Source organism: Sus scrofa, chromosome 1 (assembly GCF_054392235.1).
Source record: "Sus scrofa isolate SSC_HxYL_T2T_F1_AM1 chromosome 1, Sscrofa_HxYL_maternal_Yorkshire_Landrace_v2.0, whole genome shotgun sequence".
In the NCBI taxonomy this organism is placed as follows: Eukaryota; Metazoa; Chordata; class Mammalia; order Artiodactyla; family Suidae; genus Sus; species Sus scrofa.
In genome coordinates this window covers 212067655-212085510 of record NC_139383.1, presented here as the reverse complement: position 1 = coordinate 212085510, position 17856 = coordinate 212067655, and the positions used below count along the sequence as shown (strand labels likewise).

Below are 17856 nucleotides of genomic sequence, written 5' to 3'. Positions count from 1 at the left end.
AACCCAGAGAAGCTATGACTGCAGCTCCCTTACTTCTATAGAGAGGCCCCAAATGCAAAGTCTAGGAGAGGCATTGCCTATAGGACTGTGAGGGAGCAGAGCACAAGCTTCCACCCTTACAGCAGCGCCTGCGGCATTTTGGAGAGAAATTCTACAGCATTTGAAGGGTTTTGCAGAGAACCAACACTTAGGAAAGTTGTCTGAAAAAATATGGTTGTTCTGTGAATCATAGAAACGAGATGAATAGTCCTTCCCTCATCCTTAGTTAGTCTCAGACCACCTCTGGTGATATTAACACACAGATTTTTTAAAAAGTTGTACAGACCTGGACATGGGTAAAAAATACAAATTGGGGTGAGAGTGGTGGATAGAGGACATTCCTATATTTTCAGTTGTGGAAGATCACCACACTAATTCAAATGATTTCCTGGTGGAATACTAGGGTAAAGTAAGCAAATACTTTGCACAAACATGGATTATAAAGAGGCCCCAAATCTATGTAATCAAGATAAGGAATATTTTAATGCAATATTAAAAAAAAAGAAAGTTCTAAAACCTAAACATGATGAACAAAATATCAAAATTTTAAATAAAGACAATACTAGCCCTGCACTTAAAACTCCCTGAGAGTGTTTCAAAGGAAGCTTTAAGCTGTCAATGACATTTGGGCAAACTCCATCTACAAAATTCTTATCAAAAAAAGTTTTAAAACGGTCAGATCTTATAAATGTCCCAAAAAATTGTACAGGAAATGAACTCCTTTTTCAAACAATATAGTGAAGATGGAGTCCTGGAAATAGTGTTTCAGTAACCTGGCTTAAATATTAAAAACTGTCACAGAGCCAGGAGAACTTGTCAAACATGGAAATTCTCTCAATTAATAACAAGTAGAAAAAAGTAATGTTGAAAATATTAATAATAATTTAATGCTTCCATTAAAGACTGGAAGTTAAAATTATATTAAATGATGGTTTTAGTTTAAAATAAGTAAAGATTTGGAGTTCCAACGTGGCACAGCTGCTTAAGGATCCAGCATTGTTACAGCAGTGGCTGGGGTCACTGCTGTGGCAGGGATTCAATCGCTGGCCCTGGCCTGGGAACTTCCCCATACCACAGGCCTGGCCAAAAAAAGAGTAAAGTTTAAATAAAGTTTGATATAATGCTGTTTTAATATTCAAATATATTTTAATATTCTAAGTTTAATATTTTATATTTCAAAAATATTAAAATGTAAAAATAATGTAAAAGTATTTAATTTAAATTGCAGATATAAATTAAATTAGAAATAAATTTAATTAAATATAAAAAGTAAAATGCTACGAGTTTTTAAACATTTCTGTTTTTCAGTTCTTCAATACTTTCTCCTCCACTTTAACACTGTAGCCTTCAGACTCCAGGAAAGTCAGTGAATCAAGTGACACAGCTTCTCCATCCTTAGCACCACTGTGGAGAGGACCCAACTCACCCTCAAGGCGTCCCCCCAAACACTCCTATCTCCGCAGAGTCCCCCTTTCTCTGAGCTCTCCCAGCATCGCGCCAAAACCGAGCCCGAATCACTACAATCAGCTACAAGTCGCTCTTGTTCTGAGACTCATACCCCTCAGAAAACAGATTCTTCTGTAAAAACGGCCTCGCTAAAGTTTCTGTGCGAAAATAACGCAGAAAACTCAGCCGGAAGCCCAGAAAATGCAAGGTTTCCAGATCCCTACCAGACAATATGTCGCTGGTGAGGCCGGGACTAGCCTCGCTCTTCAGCAGTCAGGGACTCAGAAAGGAAGGTTTTTTTGCGCATTAAAGCAGCACAAACTTGCTCCGTGAAGATGATCAGCTTTTGTTCTCCCGCTGCCTGACCGGCTGCAACTACAAATTCTGAAAATCGGTGTTTCCAAAACAAACCCCATATAAGGACATTCTGCGCCCTCTTGCGGCCACCTAGAGAAGCACGCTGCCCTGGGTTCGGGGAAGGAATGTTCTTGCTTACAGTTTAGCGGTGCCCGCGCGCCCCCTGGCGGCCCTCTAATGAATCGGCTGAAATTCTCAATGACCCACATCCATTTGCTCCTGGCAGGGGTGATACTCTCCTCCACTGCTGCTGGCACTCTTGGCCAATTCTCTGGGATCCATAGGTTAGAGAACAGGGAAATCTTCATGCTTTTAAGACAGATGAAAAGGATCTCCTCTCAGGCATGCCTAAAGGACAGAACTGACTTCCAATTTCCTTGGAAAGGAGGGAAAACCACCAAAACCCAGACATCTCAAGGCACCTGTTTCCACCCTCTGATGCTCCAGCAGATCATCAACCTCTTCAACACAGAGACCAGCCGGGCTGCTTGGAACGACACCCTCCTCGATCAACTACTCTCTCGCCTTGATCACGGCCTGTAACAACTACAGCAGTTGAAAGAGGACAATCCAGCTTGTCCCTCTTTGGGAAGTGTTGTCCGGAAGTATTTCCAAAGAATCCATCACTATCTCAAAAAGAAGGAATATAGTTCCTGTGCCTGGGAGGTTGTCAGAGTAGAAATTGTAGTGTGTCTTTCCCTCATATAACCATCCTCAAAGAAGAGTCAAATAGAGAAAAAAGTCCCGCTTGTGACACATCTTAATCAGTAACATTATTGTTTGATTTGACCCCCAAAGCAATCTCACCTCACATTTCCACACATGCTGAAAAATATTTGAAATGGAAATCATGAAGTATCAAAAATATGTTTAGAGAGACTATGATTATTTCATTGAATAAATGTTTTTATAGAGTAATTTCTTAAATTTGATGAAGTTATTGGGGGCCATTTGCTGTTCCTATGTGGGAAGTTTATTTTTAATGGAAAGGTTTTTAGGATAGTCTGTTGTTGCACACTTTGGTCAGTTGACTTAATACCAGCTGCTGCAACAAGTAAATAGCAATCTGATCCTAAGAGAAATTTGTTTCCTTTGTGTTAGAATACAGTGCAGGCACTCCTGATCAGATGAATCATCTAATTGGCTCTGCTCCAAACATGATTCAATGACATGGGAACCTGCTATTATGTGGCTTTGGCATATTCTATGTATGACTTCAAATTTTCTGTAGTTCCTTTAGGTTTTTTCTAGCCAACAGGATAGGGAGTAAGTATGGGAATAGCATGGGATGGTTTCAAAGGACAGGTCAGTGCAGGGCAATATCTATACGTTGGTATTATTATAAATCTATCTACAAAAATATTACCTGAGTATGTAATTTAATAGATTTTTATTTATGTAAGTCTCTATATTATACTAAAAGTCACTCTGCCAACTTAGGTTGCAAGACTTAGTTATAAAGGTAAATTAAATTCAATAGCTTTTACATTTCATTTATAGCTGAAAACTTTTTGTCATTCACAACTGTGAACTGAATATAAAGAGTAAGCTTTGTACTTTCTTTTTCTAAGGATAGAGATATCCATGGATTACACAAATAGATGCACAGTATATCTGTGATGACAAAATTTTATGGGGCACAATCAGGGGAAAAAAATCTAAAAAGGCTCTGTAGAGAGAGGAAGGGAAGGCAATAATGAAAAAGAAATGGCTGAGAAATGTTGCCCTAACCCATTTGGAGAGTGCAAGGTGAAAAGCAGAAACAAAAGTGGAAAGTAAGAGGGAACATTCAGAAAATGGAAATGAATGTGTTCCTATTTAAGACACAGGCCTGAGGGAAGGTCTTCAGACATCCTAGAGAGCAGGGTCACAGAGTCACCCACCTCAGCCAGGACAGCAGCATCTGCAAGGTCCCCAATGGCCCCAACCTCAGCCTTCCTCACAGCCCTGGTGCTACTCAGCTGCAATGCCATCTACTCTCTGGGCTGTGACCTGCCTCAGACCCACAGCCTGGCTCACACCAGGGCCCTGAGGCTCCTGGCACAAATGAGGAGAATCTCCCCCTTCTCCTGCCTGGACCACAGAAGGGACTTTGGATTCCCCCAAGAGGCCTTGGGGGGCAACCAGGTCCAGAAGGCTCAAGCCATGGCTCTGGTGCATGAGATGCTCCAGCAGACCTTCCAGCTCTTCAGCACAGAGGGCTCGGCTGCTGCCTGGGATGAGAGCCTCCTGCACCAGTTCTGCACTGGACTGGATCAGCAGCTCAGGGACCTGGAAGCCTGTGTCATGCAGGAGGCGGGGCTGGAAGGGACCCCCCTGCTGGAGGAGGACTCCATCCTGGCTGTGAGGAAATACTTCCACAGACTCACCCTCTATCTGCAAGAGAAGAGCTACAGCCCCTGTGCCTGGGAGATCGTCAGGGCAGAAGTCATGAGAGCCTTCTCTTCCTCCAGAAACCTGTGAGACAGATTCAGGAAGAAGGAGTGACAGACACCTGGTTCATCATGGAAATGCTTCTCACTGACTAACAAGCCCACACTTCCTCCTGTGCTGCCAGATCATAGCCCCTCATTTCTGTTGTCATCCTGCCATGAATTGACTCAATTTTCAAAGTTTTTTTAGGATTATTAAGCAAAATCCTGTTCTACTCTATACTCACTGGTACCCTATGGATGGCCCTGACTGCTCTATTTATTTATCTATTTTAATATTTATTTATCTGTAAGATTTAAATTATTTTTTGTGCATTTAATATTATGTGTACTTTATAAACCACCTTCGTATTTGGTCTGTTATCTTTGTTTATTACAATTTTACTGTAGGAAACATCTTGTTTTTGTTTATTTTTTAAAAAAAGAAATACAAACCCTGAATGTGCAACCTGATTATATAATCCTTCATGCAATTCATTTCCCCATCATTATGACATTCAAGTTAGAAGAGAATACAAACTTCCTCAAAGACAGCTTGTATGATAGCCCCAGGATAGAGAGATGAACATAAGAAATCCAATTCTGCTTTCTAGCATCTTTGACTTGAGTAGGGAAAGTAACCTGAAAACAATAATCAGTTAATTGAAAATTAAATACCATTTATGTTTATAACCAATACTAACTAATGTTAGAATTTAACATCAGGTTGGTTTAATGCTATGAGGAAAAGAAGGGAGAAAAATGAAATTCTGTCAGCAGAAGGTGAACCAAGCCATGTAAGGCTTTAAAAGCAAAAGTAGAAGTTATTCTCTACATTGACTGGTAGGCATGTAACTGCCAATGTCCATTGGGTACTGGGGCTGGCGACTTCCAAGCAATTCCCTGAATTGTAAAGCATGGGAACAGAAATGATCCAATCAGAAGAGGGCATAGAATGAGAAAAGGAATCAAGTTGAGTCAATGACCTTAACCTTAAGAGGGAGGGAAGAGCTGCAGGGGAAACAAGGTGGAATGGCCATAGATTAATAGGATAAGAGAGAAGGGTGAGAAGACTGTGTGTAAAAGACTGAAACTTCTTAGAAGACTCAATGTGTTCATTTAAGCTGAAGATGGAAACTGCCCCTCCTTGAGAAAATAGATGGCACTGGCCACCTTAGTGAGAGCTGACTGAGTGGGATTCATCAGCAGAAACCATCCTGGAGAACCTGGAAGGGTGATGAGAGAAGAGAACTCCCCTTGTTTTTTTTTCACCTGGGGAGTCATTTTACAACTTTCACTCTCATCCTGGTCAGATTTGCTTTTGCTTTCCTTTGACCTCAGTGCATGCAAAGGCAATGAGAGTTTTCTAAGAATGTTGACGAAGAAAGAAAATAATGACATAATGAAAATTGTGGAAACTAATGGTATGGGCTGTCTATGTTTCCTTTTCTACTTCTCTATTTTGGCTTCTGTTTCAAGAAGAAAGAGGAAGATAATTCAGAAGCTGCAGGACAACTCTTGCCCAGAAAAATACTACTAAAAGGGAACATATATAAAGTTAAGACTCTGGAATCAGTAGCAAAAAGAAGGCTACTGTTTTCTAGCATCATGTGCCTTACATCTTCCCTGCCCTGCACCTTGATTGTGACGTGGAGGATCATGAATCAAGAGGCTCCGTAGAAATGTACTCAATGATCTTATGATTATTCATTACTTTAAATACAAGGTTCAGATAGGAGGTTAATAGAAGCTTCTGGTGTGAGGTTTGATGGAAAATCTAAGAATATCCTTCGTTAACCATAATTCTGACTAATCATTATAAACTCTGTGCTCATGATACAACAGTGAATAAGATATAGACCTTTCTCCTATATTGACTTCTTGAAAAAAAGGTCTACTAAAGATATTCTCAAGAAGGCCAAGGCAGAAGGATGAGGCAGCTTGGCTGACATGCTTCATCTGGCTTTCATAAAGAGGACAGAAATAGAGCCAATGACTAGAAGGAAACGAGGTCAAATTCTTAGCAAATCCTCACCCTAAAGACTGATTTAGGAGTTCCCGTCATGGCGCAGTGCTTAACGAATCCGACTAGGAACCATGAGGTTGAGGGTTTGGTCCCTGCCCTTGCTCAGTGGGTTGAAGATCTGGCGTTGCCGTGAGCTGTGGTGTAGGTTGCAGACATGGCTCGGATCCAGCGTTGCTGTGGCTCTGGCGTAGGCCGGTGGCTACAGCTCTGATTCAACCCCTGGCCTGGGAACCTCCATATGCCGTGGGAGCGGCCCAAGAAATAGCAACAACAACAACAAAAGACAAAAGATGAAAAAAAAAAAAAAAAAAAAAAGACTGATTTACCTCAATCACTTTTACCCCATATACCATGTTCGGCTTTCAACAGAAACTTACCATACTGAAAGGTAAAAAACACAGTTTGAAGAGACAGAGCAAGTATTAGAGCTAGACCCAGACAGAGTATAGAGTTAGGAATTATCAGACCAGGAGATTAAAATAACCATGATTTATGTGCAAAGGGCTCTAAAGTACCCATCTATTTATTCATCCACTTCATCTCAGTCAGACCATGTATGCTATTTAAAATCCTTTTGTACATACAACATTATGTTCAACTTAATAATGTATTCAAATCTAACAAATAGGCTTACCTTTATCTTTTAGCAAATTATTTTCTTGGGGAGTTCCCGACTTGGCACAGTGGAAACAAATCTGACTAGGAACCATGAGGTTGCGGGTTCGATCCCTGGCCTCGCTCAGTGGGTTAAGAATCTGGCATTGCTGTGAGCTGTGTTGTAGGTTGCAGATGCGGCTCAGATCCCGCATTGCTGTGGTTCTGGCTTAGGCCAGCAGCAACAGCTCCAATTAGACCCCTAGCCTGGGACCCTCCATATGCTGTGGGTGTGGCCCTAAAAAGAAAAAAAAATACTTTCTTGGTTAATTTATGAAATTCTTCCCTAGAAGTCATTTTGGAGTTGTTTATTCTTACAAAAAGAAATAGCTTAAAATTGCAATCCACACTAAACATTGGATGATTGTATTCTACTCAATTCTTTCAGTTGATTATATTTTTTTAAAACTTTTTGATTATATCTTTAAAACTTCACATTCTTACATCAGACATGCGATACTTCCGAGAACACAGAGGTGAATAAAGCAAATATAAAATCTCCTCTTTTGGAGTTTCAGTTTGGCAGAGAAAGAGATATAAACCAATAATTATGATAATTATTTCAATTAAGTTGCCTGTTTCAATGAGAATGAGAGAGGCAAAGGGATTCTCTTGCCATACTCTCAAATGAGCCTTCTCAAGAAGGGGAGAAAGCAGATGTGCTCTAGAAAGTGCCCCCCCCCCAAAAAAAAACAAGACAGATTTCCCATTGGTAGACAGGTATGTGGGTCTGGAATCTGCAACAATGAATATCCTGGAGATATTAATTTGCAACTTAAGTATGTTTAGAAATCAGGACATGGTAAGGAATATCCTTCCTTATCAGCAGACTGAAGAATGAAAAGATGACCTAAAGTTATGAGGACTTTGAACTTTTAAGCCTGACACAGAGAAGGAGACACTGCAAAGGGCACAGAGATGGAGGAGCCAGTGCAGTTAGGAGTCAGCCAGGGAAGAAGAACCTTCAGAAAGCACTGAAGAAGAAAACAAAGGGAAATTGCACAAGATGAAACTTTAATAATTATTTAATGGGCATAGTGGATTCTGTATTGAATCTAGATCCTGCCAGGAAACGTGTGATCCTGAGGGACTACTTTACTTCCCTGAGCCTCAGTTTCCTCAAATATAAAGTGAAACTTTCCTTGAGCCGTTGTGACGCATAGAAAATCTAAAACACTCAAGAGCACTTAGCAGCGTATCATCTACCGAATGAAGGCTAAGCAGATAGTGACTATTTTCTTGTTTTCACAAGAAATGGCAATAATGAATTCTCCAGCCCCTCTCTCTGTAATTGACTGCACAACACTGACAGTCTGCAAAACAGAATTGGGAAATAGCATCTCATCAATCATATAGAATCACACACACAATAATATAATACATATACATGTGGTACACATACATAAAACATAGACATCATAAAATAAACTACATAAAGTATACCACATATCTATCTGCTGATGCTCATTCCTCACTTTCTTCTTCCTCTCTGCTTTCCTGGATCCCATTCTTGCACTGCAACATCACAATACTTTCCTTCTTCCCAGTACAGAAATCCTCATTCACAGGCTGCATTAAGCTGTACTGCCCATTCACACAGCTGTTTCCTTTCTCATTAGGGCTTCAGGCTGTTAATTTCCCTTTAAGACAAGAAAGTCACCAAGTGCAAGCAGAAGTTGAGGGAAAGTTCTAGGTTTCACTAGTGCATGATTCCACCCTCTCTGCCTGCAGGTCCAGACTGTCCAGCTTCCAAGAAACACAGGAAATAGAGGGAACCCCGCCCAACACTGAACTTTAGGGGAACTCAGGAGCTCAGCTATGCCTATTGGGTGCTGGTGGAACCAGGAGGGGCTCCCCTGGCTCAGGACTCTCAGTGGCTCAAAATAGCCCAAAGCCCAGGAGACACGGAGGTGAAAGTCAGCAGCAGCTGGAGAACTTGGAACAGGAACAGAGATGTTTTAAGCTTTCACTGGAACAGCAGCAGATCCTTGGGACAAAAAAAAAACATGCATGAGCTGCACTGAGGCAACACTATCTCCAGAACATTCCTTTTCAAAGAATGAGAAGACTGAAGTGGATGCTGAGAGCACACAAATACATGGCCACTAGCAGTGTCCCCAGCATGGGGACACTGATATCACAGCAGCTTGCAGAGCATCAGAAGGGATGAGGGTTCCTCCAGTGCCAGCTGAAAACTTGTTTCCTCCTTAGCACCCAGCAAGTCATCACAGAGCAGAGAAGGGTATTCCAGGGGACAATGCCATCCAAGGAATTTCTTACTTTGCATCATGATACAGCCTCTTTGAAAGGTGAAAAGAATAAAGGTGAAAAGAATAAAGCCATGCTGAACAGAAGGCACACAGGCAGGGATTTTGATACATTAGCAACCAGTGGGGTAGAGCCTTCCCAGGAGGACATGCTGTGCTCAGCAATGTGCACAATGGAAGATGACAACTTCCCAAAGCCTCAAAGACCTTTCTGGAAACACATTTATGTAACTTAGGCAATTTGAAAAGTGGACAATAATGGATCAGTCTCTTTGCTTTGCATACTGCTCTGAGTAGGGACATTTAAAGCCAAAGGAACATTTCAAGTCTTTCAGAGGTTTGAAAACCTTCCTGCGAATTAGCATCCAAACAATAAGCAGACAAACAGTCCTAAATTACTGTAAAAAATATCATCTTATCAAGTAATGCTGTTTTAAAAAATATTTTATTTCAATCCTACAATATTATTTTGTGATGCTTTAATAGGTTGAGACTAGAAACATGAGGCAAGACAACTATTCTAAGAAGTTTTTCTGGCTGTTAAGTTCAAGCCAGACTCTCCCTGCTTAGCAGCCCCTTATTTTTCTTTTTTTCCTTTTGGGCTGCTCTGGGGTATATGGTGTTCCCCAGGCTAGGGATCAGATCCAAGCTGCCATTCCACCTAAGTTGCAGATGCAGGGCGGGGGATCAAACCTGTGTCCTGGCTGATCCAATTGCACCACAGCAGGAAGACCTAAGTACCCTTAAATCCTCCACTGGTTCTGTTTAGGAATCACACATGCTCTTCCACATTTGTCATTCAAAACCCTCATCAGGATCCACTCTTAAGTATTATTGGAACAATGAAGTGAAGAGACTCTTCATTGGGCTCTCAGTAGAAAACAGAAGGTCTGATCTGGGCTGGAGTAAGAGGCAGACTTGTTGTCTTTGGGAATGAGAACAGCAGGCTGACCTGAAGAGGACTCCTGGGAAAGCAGTGAGGTCCTTGGACAACATGAGAGCTGGGAGTCAGTTACTTGGGAGGATTTCCTGAGGACTATAGCCTGGAGGACAGCCTCTTAGACAGCTCTAAGGATCTGCTCCACGGAGTTAGGTGGGGAGAGGTCAGTATATATATATGTGATTTTGTCAAATGGGGTACTTGCCAACAAGGACACATCTTGGTAAAAAGTTGCTGCTCATCAGGAGAAGCAGATGTCTCTGTTCATGACTTTACTGCTTTTCTAGGTATGAGAAGAGGTAAGAAACTGGGTTCATAAAATTTTCTCCTGAAATGATCAACTACCTGAAGGTCTGATCTGTCAGTTTTCCCAGAGAGAGAGTGTCTCCTTCCTGATCTCCACCCTGACCTCCTTTCAGGGTGTATTAAAGTTCAGTGACTTCATTTCTGTAGAACCAGACGGAGAGGGACTTCTTAGTTGTCATTCTGAAGGAGGAACTTCAGAGCTCATATGGGCAAAAACTGTTAGGTGCTTTTTCTTTATTCTTAAAGCCATAAGAAATATCAAGTGTTAAGAAAGTAAATTTCAATTTATAAAACAGAAACAACCTCACGGATTTTAAAACCAATCCAATGTGCAAAATAGGTGAAACCACTGGTGGTAGGGAAGAACTGGGAGGCTGGGAATAACATATACACACTGCTGTATTTAATAATGATTTACAAGAACATACTGAATGGCACAGGAAAATCTGCTCAATAGTTTGTAATAAACTGTACGGGAAAAGAAAATGGATATATTTCTAAATATGACTGACTCACTTCTGCTGTACACTTGAAACTAATACAACTTTGTAAGTCATTTGTACGCTGCTAAAATTAAAAAATGTATAAATAAATAAATAAGTCGCAGACGTCTGCTGTTGGAGGGTTAATAAAATGGAATGGTAAAAAATTCATTCCAGGAGTTCCCGTCATGGCTCAGTGGTTAACCAATCTGACTAAGAACCATGAGGTTTCGGGTTTGATCCCTGGCCTCGCTCAGTGAGTTAAGGATCTGGCGTTGCTGTGAGCTGTGTTGTAGGTCGCAGATGTGGCTCGGATCACGTGTTGCTGTGGCTGTGGCATAGGCCAGCGGCTATAGCTCCCATTGGACCCCTAGCCTGGGAACCTCCACATGCCTAATGTGTGGCCCTAGAGAAAGGCAAAAAAAAAAAAAGACCAAAAAAAAAAAAAAGCAATTTCATTTCAGGAGTTCCCATTGTGGTTTAGTGGGTTAAGAACCCAACTACTTTCCATGAAGATGCGGGTTCAATCCCTGGCATTTCTCAGTTGGTTAAGGATTGGTGTTGCAGTAAGCTGCAGCTTAGGTCACAGATGTGGCTTGGATCTGTTGGTGCTGTGGCTGGAGCATGGGCAGGCAGCTACTGCTCTGATTCAACGCCTAGCCTGGGAACTTCCATATGCTGCAGGCACGGAACTGAAAAGGCAAAAAAAAAAAAAAAAAAAAAAAAAATTGTTTTACTATATTGCAATGAAGATGTGACTCATGACGTCAGAGATTGCTTTTTTCTTGTATTTTCAAAAATCTACGCACTGCTAACTACTTAATAAAGATAATAGAGATTTTCAATATTTTTCATTAGAACTTAAAGTCATTTCTGTTGATTCAGATCATACTCCCTGTTGCCCTACAAAACATCAGACAGCAAAAATTTGGAAATTGAAGTGCAATTAACCATCTTTTGTCACCGCCCTTTCTTCTAATTACTTCCTTCATTCTTAAAGATAATGTTTTTTCCACCCTTCACCTTCTTTAATGGTCTCTTTCAGACAAATCACTGTAAAGCCCCTCACTCAGGTTTATCCTTATACATTTAGTACACTTGAAAGAGTTCATCCATCGAGATTTATATTTCTCTCCAGCTGTCAAAGCGAATGTGATCAAAAACAGGGCCAATGAGAGGACTGAGTTAACCTTTTAAAGCACTTACAAAATGGTTAGTCCAGAGTTCCCTTTGTGGCTCAGTGGTTGATGAACCCGACTAGTATCCATGAGGATGAGGGTTCAATCCTTGGCCTTGCTCAGTGGGTTAAGGATCTTACTGTGAGCTGTGGTGCAGGTTGCAGACACAGCTCAGATCCTGTGTTGCTGTGGCTGTGGTGTCGGCTGGCGCTCTGATTCAATCCCTAGCCTGGAACCTCCATATGTCATGAGCGTGGCCCTAAAAAGACAAAAGACAAAGAAAAAAGCGGTTAGTCCATGATAAATAAGATATAAAATTCAGTTATTACTTTTTAATATCATGATTACTATTATCCAGATTAAGATCACGATCTTCTGGAATCATCTAATTCCTTTCCTTGTAATTCTAGTTTTCTCTAAGCACTCTTTTCATTGCCTGAGTGGATCTTTCAATTAGACAGATGCTCAGCAAGGCTGATACCCAAGATCCTGCCAGAGAGGGTTAGCCTTCTACCAACTGGGGTTCTGGTTTCCAGCTTATTGTAAGCTGACTTCTTCCTTCTCTCTTCAACACTGATCGCATGAGGATTAAATTTTTAAAAATTCACGTGGCTCATTCTACAAGTCTGAAGGCAGTCACGTGACCCAAAAAGTGTGTCTTCTTTGAGCCTCTGGCAGAAGCAGCCACGTGCCTGCCTTCCTGTTGTACATACTGGCCTCACCCTTCCCCCCTGCATAGCCTTGTCCCCATCTGTGCTGCACTGAAGTTTGCCAACTTAGAATATGTCATTGGGTCAGGGGAAAACCACTTCCCTTCTTTCATAGTCATGACGTTCAGACTTAATACTTGTTTTCTCTTTGCCCACAAAACAACACAGATTTTACTTTCTAGGAAAGGTGCAATGAGAAACAAAAAACCTAAAGTCTGGAAAATGAAAGAGACTGTAGTCCCTTTGCCTTTCTTTTACTTCCCTTTATTGCTCTTACCTCATCATGAATCCAAACTACTGTAGCAGCAGCAGGACTAATCTTGCCCAATCAGCCCCTCAGTGAACATACTTTATAAAAACTTTAAGTGAAGAGTCACACACACGTAAAGGAAAGAAGGCAACTTCTCCCAGACACAGAGGACGTGAGAAGCCCAGGGGATCCATTGACTGAACAACCGAAGGTCACTGGATTCTGTGCCATGAGCTTCTCAAGAGAGACAAGATCATCATTGAATCCCCTGCCTCAGCTTTAACACTCTGAGCTTAACAAGTGTTCAGTAGTCTAAGTAACAAACGGAACAATAAAACTTGTATTTGGCAAAATACAAATTATGTGTCTATTCAAGGTAAAGTGTTTGCAATTGGATAATTCCTCCACCTCCTTAGACACAACAAACATTTGCTCTCAGCATCTGAGGGCTGCTGACGCATTTGATACCTGAGAGAGGACACAGGTCAGGAGAGGAGGAGGTTACCACTGAGGACTAGGGGCCTTCAGGAAAACACTCTGGGGGCAAGGGGAGTGGGAGTCCTGGAGGATGAATTATATTCCCAACAAATAAACAATCCCCTCTGTAGAGAGATCTCAAATGCAAACTCTAGGAGAGGCATGGCCTACAGGACTGAAGGAGCAGAGCACAAGCTTCCACCCTTAGAGCGGTGCCTGGGGCATTTTGGAGAGCAATCCTATAGCACTTGAAGTGTTTTACAGAGAATCAGCATTTAGGAAGGTTGTCTGAAAAAATACGGTTGCTCTGTGAATCATAGAAATGAGATGTATAGTCTTTTCCTCATGGTTAGTCTTGGACCACCTCTGCTGATATTAGAGACAGATTTTTTTTTTCCCTTTTTAGGGCCACACCTGGGGCACATGGAGGTTCCCAGACTAGGGATCCAATCTGAGCTACAGCTGCTGGCCTACACCACAGCCAGAGCAATGACAGATCTGAGCCGCATCTGCAACTTACACCACAGCTCACAGCAATGCCAGTTCTTTAACCCACTGAGCAAGGCCAGGGATGGAACCCGCAACCTCATGGTTCCTAGTCGGATTCGTTTCTGCTGTGCCATGTTGGGAATTCCAAGAGACAGGTTTTTTTTAAGAAGTTGTACAGACCAGGACATGGGTTAAAAATACAGATGGGGGAAGGGTGATGAGATAGAGGACATTCCTATATTTTTTAGCTGTGGAAGATCATCACACTAATTCTAACTATTTCCTGGGGGAGTATTAGGGTAAAGTAAGCAAACACAAGAATGGATTTTTTTTTTTTTTTTTTTCTTTTTAGGGCCACATCTGCAGGATATGGCAGTTCCAGGCTAGGTGGAATTGGAGCTACAGCTGCTGGCCTACACCACAGCCATAGTAAGGCAAGATCTGAGCCACTTCTGTGACCTACACCAAAGCTCATGGCAACGCCAGATCCTCAATCCAGGGATTGGACCTGCATCCTCATGGATCCTAGTCAGGTTCATTAACTGCTGAGCCACGATGGGAACTCCCAAGTTAAAGAATATTTTAATGCAATATTAAAAAAAAAGAAAATTCTAAACCTACAGGATGAACAAAATATCAAAATTTTAAATAAAGACAACATTGACCCTGCACTTGCAACTCCGAGAGTGTTTCAAAGGGAGCTCTCAAGTTGTCAGTGACATTTGGGCAAATTCCATTGTCCATAAATTCTTACTAAAAAAGTTTTAAAACAGTCTGACCTACTAATGTCCCAACAGCTTGTACAGGAAATGAACTCTTTCAAACAGTGTAGTCAAGGCAGAGTCCTAGAAATGGTGTTTCAGTAAACTGACTTAAATATTATTAAAAACTGGCACAGAGCCAGGAGATCTTGTCAAATATGGAAATTCTCTCAATTAATAACAAGAAAGAAGTAATCTTTAAAATATTAATAATAATTTAATGCTTCCATTAAAGACTGGAAGGTAAAATTAAATTATATTAAATGATTGCTTTGGTTTAAAATAAGCAGTTTTGGAGTTCTTTTGTGGGGCAGCGCCTTAAGGATCCTGGCATTGTCACTGACACCGTGTGCATCACAGCTGTGGCTGAGGATCCATCCCTGGCCCTGGCCTGGGAACTTCCCCTTGCCATGCGTTGGCACACACACAAAAAAAAGTTTACATAAAGTTTGACATAATGTTGTATTTTAATATTCAAATATATTTTATTTTGTTTTTTATATTATAAAATATTTCAATAAAATGTTAAAATATAAAAAATTTAAAAGTATTAAATTAAACGGATATCAATTAAATTAAAACTAAATTTAATTTAAAAATATAAAAAGTAAAATGCTAGCAGTTTTTAAACATCCCACTTGTCAATTCGTCAATACTCTCTCCTCCACTTTAACGTTGTAGCCTTGAATGACACCAGGAAAGTCACGCAGAATCTAGAACAGCTTCCCTGTCCTCTGGCCTCAAGAGGACACGCTCCAAATCACCCTCAGGGCGTCTCCAACAACCCCCACCCCGCAACCCTCCAAACGCCCTAGCTTCCCCCTTTCTCTGAGCTGTCCCTTAATCACTCCTCAAAAACCTGAATATGTAAAACTGCCTAAAACTCGCTCTCATTCTAGGCCTCGCAGCTCTCAGAAAACAGATTCTTCCGTAAAAAATGGCCTCACTAAAGTTTCTGTACGAAAATAACGCAGAAAACTCAGCCAAAAGCCCAGAAAATGTAAGATTCCGAGATCCCTACCAGACAAAAATGTCGCTGGTGAGGCCGGGACTAGCCTCGCTCTTAGGCAGTCACGGACTCCGAAAGGAAGGTTTTTCGCGCACTATTAAAGCAGCACAAACCTGCTCCTTGAAGACGATCAGATCTTTCTCTCGCGCTGCCAGTCCCGCTGAAACTCTAAAAGTCGGTGTTTCCAAAACAAACCCGATAAAAGGACATCCTGCGCCCTCTTGCAGCCGCCTAGAGAAGCACGCTGCCCTGGGTTCGGGGAAGGAACATTCTTACTTACAGTTTAGCGGTACCCGCGCGCCCCCTGGCGGTTCTCTCGTGAATCACTGAAATTCTCAATGGCCCACATCTATAAGCTTCTGGCAGGAGTGATACTCTGCTCCATCCATGCTTGCTCTCTTGGCCAGAACTTGTCTGGCATAGAGAACAGGAAAACCTTCATGATTTTGAGACAGATGAAAAGGATTCACTCTCATTTATGCCTAAAGGACAGAACTGACTTCCAATTTCCTTGGAAAAGAGGGAATACCACCCAAAACAAGATGACTCAAGGCTCCTGTTACCACCCTCTGATGCTCCAGCAGATCATCAACCTCTTCAACACAGAGAACAGCCGTGCTGCTTGGAACAACGCCCTCCTCGATCAACTACTCTCTCGCCTTGATCACGGCCTGGAACAACTAGAGCAAATGGAAGATGACAATCTGGCTTGTGCCTATTTGGGAAGTGTTGTCCGGAAATATTTCCAAAGAATCCATCACTATCTCAAAAAGAAGGAATATAGTTCCTGTGCCTGGGAGGTTGTCAGAGTAGAAATTGTAGTGTGTCTTTCCCTTATATAACCATCCTCAAAGAAGAGTCAAATAGAGAAAAAAGTCCCGCTTGTGACACATCTTAATCAGTAACATTATTGTTTGATTTGACCCCCAAAGCAATCTCACCTCACATTTCCACACATGCTGAAAAATATTTGAAATGGAAATCATGAAGTATCAAAAATATGTTTAGAGAGACTATGATTATTTCATTGAATAAATGTTTTTATAGAGTAATTTCTTAAATTTGATGAAGTTATTGGGGGCCATTTGCTGTTCCTATGTGGGAAGTTTATTTTTAACGGAAAGGTTTTTAGGATAGTCTGTTGTTGCACACTTTGGTCAGCTAGCTGCTGCAACAAGTGAACAGCAAACTGTCAGCAATCTGATCCTAAGAGAAATTTAAGTTTCCTTTATATCAGAATACAATACAGGCACTCCTGATCAGATGAATCTTCTGATTGGCTCTCCTCTAAACAGTGATTCAGTGTCCTAAGTACCGGTTATTATCTGGCTTTGGCATTTTCAACATATGATTTCAAATTTCTCTGTAGTTGTTCAGTTTTTTTCTCGTCAACAGGAAATGGAGTAAGTATGGGGATAGCATGGGATGTTTTCTAAGGCCAGGTCAGTACAGGGCAATGTCACTTCTGCTCACATTAGTTGGCCTGAGTTGATGCTCATAGGAATCCAAGTGCAGAGAAGTTAGGAAATGACTCCGTGACTAGTGTTAGAAAAGTTCACTGAATGAGACCACCTTTTACTTTACACTAATTACAATAATGACATTCTGGGTGGGGAAAAAACAACCAACGTTCTTGTCTGCACACAGTTTTTAAGAAAACAATCTGAGGCAAATTATGATTCCATAATATCAACTTAGGTATATTGACTTAGCTGTCACTCATTAGAGTTCTAGCATCATTGATTCCGAGAGAAGGATTCAGGTTGATTCCCAAACACATAGGCTACTGAGGAAAATATCCCCACCTGTAGACCCATTACAACTGGTTTCCTTTTTCCCTGGGGAGACAAGAAAACTATGATCAGGCAGCTCCTTGCAAGTTCTTGAGGATCACTGAACTAAAAGTGAGAGTGAGTGAGTCTTCCATTTAAATCCTGGCCTGTGATTTTCATCCTAATCTTCTGAATACTAAAAATGCAAATTTGAAGAAAATACTCCTGCAAAAAATATCTCATACAACACTCCATTAGAAGTTCCCTTGTAGAACCATGAAG

The 17856-nt window shown here is 41.3% G+C and overlaps 2 protein-coding genes and 1 pseudogene across 2 annotated transcripts; all 3 read left to right on the top strand.

The window, feature by feature from the left end:
• Positions 1 to 2040: 2040 nt before the first annotated feature.
• Positions 2041 to 2550, top strand: LOC110255449 (interferon tau-11-like; annotated as a pseudogene).
• Positions 2551 to 3759: 1209 nt separating this feature from the next.
• Positions 3760 to 4305, top strand: IFN-ALPHA-1 (interferon-alpha-1). Its single transcript, NM_001166311.1, has one exon. The coding sequence runs from the start codon at positions 3760 to 3762 to the stop codon at positions 4303 to 4305; it is 546 nt and encodes a 181-aa protein (NP_001159783.1).
• An 11835-nt stretch (positions 4306 to 16140) lies between these two features.
• IFN-DELTA-8 (interferon-delta-8) lies at positions 16141 to 16644 on the top strand. The gene has a single exon (NM_001164847.1). The coding sequence runs from the start codon at positions 16141 to 16143 to the stop codon at positions 16642 to 16644; it is 504 nt and encodes a 167-aa protein (NP_001158319.1).
• Positions 16645 to 17856: the final 1212 nt, after the last annotated feature.

Excerpts from the sequence above, each read along its gene's own strand:
- IFN-ALPHA-1 (NM_001166311.1), top strand. The coding sequence starts at position 3,760 with ATGGCCCCAACCTCAGCCTTCCTCACAGCCCTGGTGCTACTCAGCTGC.
- IFN-DELTA-8 (NM_001164847.1), top strand. The coding sequence starts at position 16,141 with ATGGCCCACATCTATAAGCTTCTGGCAGGAGTGATACTCTGCTCCATC.